Below are 3,019 nucleotides of genomic sequence, written 5' to 3' on the forward strand. Positions count from 1 at the left end.
TGGTAACAAGGCATGATGGATCCATGTTCTCATTCTGTTTACGCCAAATTCTGACTCTACCATCTGAATGTCTCAACAAAAATCGAGACTCATCAGACCAGGCAACATTTTTCCAGTCTTCAACTGTCCAATTTTGGTGAGCTCTTGCAAATTAGAGCCTCTAGCCTCTTTTTCCTACTTGTAGTGGAGATGAGTGGTACCCAAGGGGGGTCTTCTGCTGTTGTAGCACATCCGCCTCAAGGTTGTGGGTGTTGTGGCTTCACAAATGCTTTGTTGCATACCTCGGTTGTAGCGAGTGGTAATCTCAGTCAAAGTTGTTCTTCTATCAGCTTGAGTCAGTCGGCCCGTTCTCCTCTGACCTCTAGCATCAACAAGGCATTCCCACATCTCCCACAGGACTGCCGCATACTTGATGTTTTTCCCTTTTCACACCATACTTTGTAAACCCTAGAAATGGTTGTGCTTGAAAATCCCAGTAACTGAGCAGATTGTGAAATACTCAGACCGGCCCGTCTGGCACCAACAACCATGCCACGCTCAAAATTGCTTAAATCACTTTTCTTTCCCATTCTGACAGTCAGTTTGGAGTTCAGGAGATTCTCTTGACCAGGACCACACCCCTAAATGCATTGAAGCAACTGCCATGTGATTGGTTGATTAGATAATTGCATTAATGAGTAATTGAACAGGTGTTCCTAATAATCCTTTAGGTGAGTGTATATAGGTAGAGAATGCTGCTACAGTATCGTTTCAGTAATTCCCCGGCTGCAATGACTGTGCTACTCTGAGGGCACCGATTCAGAATACCAGGAAACGCTGACCAATCAGAGCAGACTGGGCTTTTTAAGGAGGGGTCTTAAAGAGACAGGTGGTAAAATGGAATATTTCAGACAGAGGGGGAATACAGGCACAGTCAGACAGACAGTATGGGTAAAATAGTATTTTTTAAACTTTAAAGAATGTCAAAAAAAATCTAGTTGAAACGCAAAATGCAAATAAAAAACAGAAAATTAGCATAATGGGATCTTTTTAACAAAACTTGTGATTTAAAAAGGGGAATTATTCTAAACATCAAGATGCATCTTCTTGGTGTTTTTGAAGAAACCTAGTTTCATGTGTAACACTGGTGTATGTGTGTCTGTGGATGTTCACAGATGCAGGGAGACGGCAGCAAGGCGGTGGTGGATAAAAAGCAGAGTGAATTCAGTATTAAGAAGATGATCAAGAAGCTTCACATTAAAGAACCGGCTGAACACGTTATGGCCATTCTGGGGAAAAAGTAAGCTACACAAACACATTCACACGCTGCTGAATCCCGCAGAGGCCCCGACAGTACATGGGACTCATCTCACTTTATCAGTTGGTTAAACTTAGTTATTAATAAGTATTTTTCCCAGAGTCCATGAATAGTATTCACCTGCTCTTTGTCAGTTTATTCCAGAACTCCAGTTTACTTAAACTCCACTCTCTACATTTATCATCTATAATCATCGCATACACTTGCTATAAATTGTTTATTATGCATTATAAATTAGTTATACGCAGATATGGGAACACTTTTTAAACGTGGAACAATATTTTAACTCTCCTATGAAGACCTCTCCAATCAAGACATATTTTCCTAGAGGTGAGTAACTTTGTCGTACCACCCGGCTTGTCTTGCTTCCATTTTTAAGATGTGATCGTTGTTGTGTCGGTCGCAGGTATCCTGCTGATCTGAAGGCGTTCACCCGCAGTGGAATAAAGGGTGCATGGGACAGGGAGAGAGCCGGGAAGAGAATGAAGCTCAAAGCGCCAGAGACGTGGGAGCGGCTGCTCAGTCTGGAGGGCAACAAGGCCTCCACCTGGGAGAAGCTCATAGGTCTATCACACACCCACAGACACACAGACAGAAAGACACACACACACACACACACACACACACACAGAGACAAACAGACAGACAAGACACGCACAGAGATACAAACAGCAAGAGACACACACACACACACAGACAAAGACGGACAGATACACACACACACACACACGCACACAGACAGATAGACAATTGTTTCCAAAATGTCAAGCTGTTCCATTAATCCAGGGAAATTTAGCCTTCTTTTTTCCAGTTCCTCACATTTGTTAAAAGTAAAGAAGTGGTTGTTATCAGATGTACAGCATGCACAGGCTTGCTGTCCAGATGAGTGTAGTTACTGTATCACCAGTTCCAAGTGCATCACTAAAGGAGAGAGTCTAAAGATGCATACATTTAAAAACCTACAGACATATGTCTTAGATTAGGGCTGGGAATCATTCCGAAATGTTTGATACCGATACTAATTTTATACCATTTAAACAAAAAGATATGACAACATTACGGCACAAATCTTTTTATCCATTCATGAGCTCCTGCTTTGTAAGCCCCGTCCCTGTGCTCATCTTTACGATGTTTATTGCTGACAGGCAATCACCAGCATCATTAGATCTTGGTAAAAGCATGCTGCATACTTATTGGCTCACTGACTCTGATGAGATTTGCTCCCTAGATATTGAAATTTGGCATTTAATACTCAATACTTAGGGTTAGCCAATTTGAGGCCTAAAAAGTATTGAATTCAGTACTCATTCCTATCCATTAGGGGTGAGCAAAAAAATCGATTCATATTCGAATCGCGATTCGAGCTCAACCAATTAAAAATCAATTCAGAGAATTCCAATAAGCGATTCATATTTTTTTTTAAATCACATGCAATCACATGATAGATAGATAGATAGATAGATAGATAGATAGATAGATAGATACTTTAGTGATCCCCAAGGGTAAATTCAAGGTCCCAGTAGCTTACAGACATCACACACAACATACACGTACATCATCACAGGATGATAAAACAACAAATAACAAACAAATCCACCTGAAAAGAAGAAAAAAATAAATAAATATATATATATATATATATAAACAGTGGGTACGGAAAGTATTCAGACCCCTTTAAATTTTTCACTCTTTGTTTCATTGCAGCCATTTTCCAAAAATCAA

General features: G+C 40.4%; 1 protein-coding gene across 3 annotated transcripts in view; it reads left to right on the top strand.

Annotated features, from left to right (window-relative positions):
• Positions 1-3,019, top strand: part of tep1 (telomerase-associated protein 1) — a 39,195-nt gene that overhangs the window by 3,967 nt on the left and 32,209 nt on the right. For all 3 annotated transcript variants that reach the window (XM_034887137.1, XM_034887139.1, XM_034887138.1), the window contains 2 exons: positions 1,155-1,279; positions 1,704-1,861. In XM_034887137.1, coding sequence (XP_034743028.1) covers positions 1,155-1,279; positions 1,704-1,861 — 283 coding nt within the window. The remainder of the gene's footprint in view (positions 1-1,154; positions 1,280-1,703; positions 1,862-3,019) is intronic.

This window comes from Etheostoma cragini, chromosome 12 (genome assembly GCF_013103735.1).
Source record: "Etheostoma cragini isolate CJK2018 chromosome 12, CSU_Ecrag_1.0, whole genome shotgun sequence".
NCBI classification, from domain to species: Eukaryota; Metazoa; Chordata; class Actinopteri; order Perciformes; family Percidae; genus Etheostoma; species Etheostoma cragini.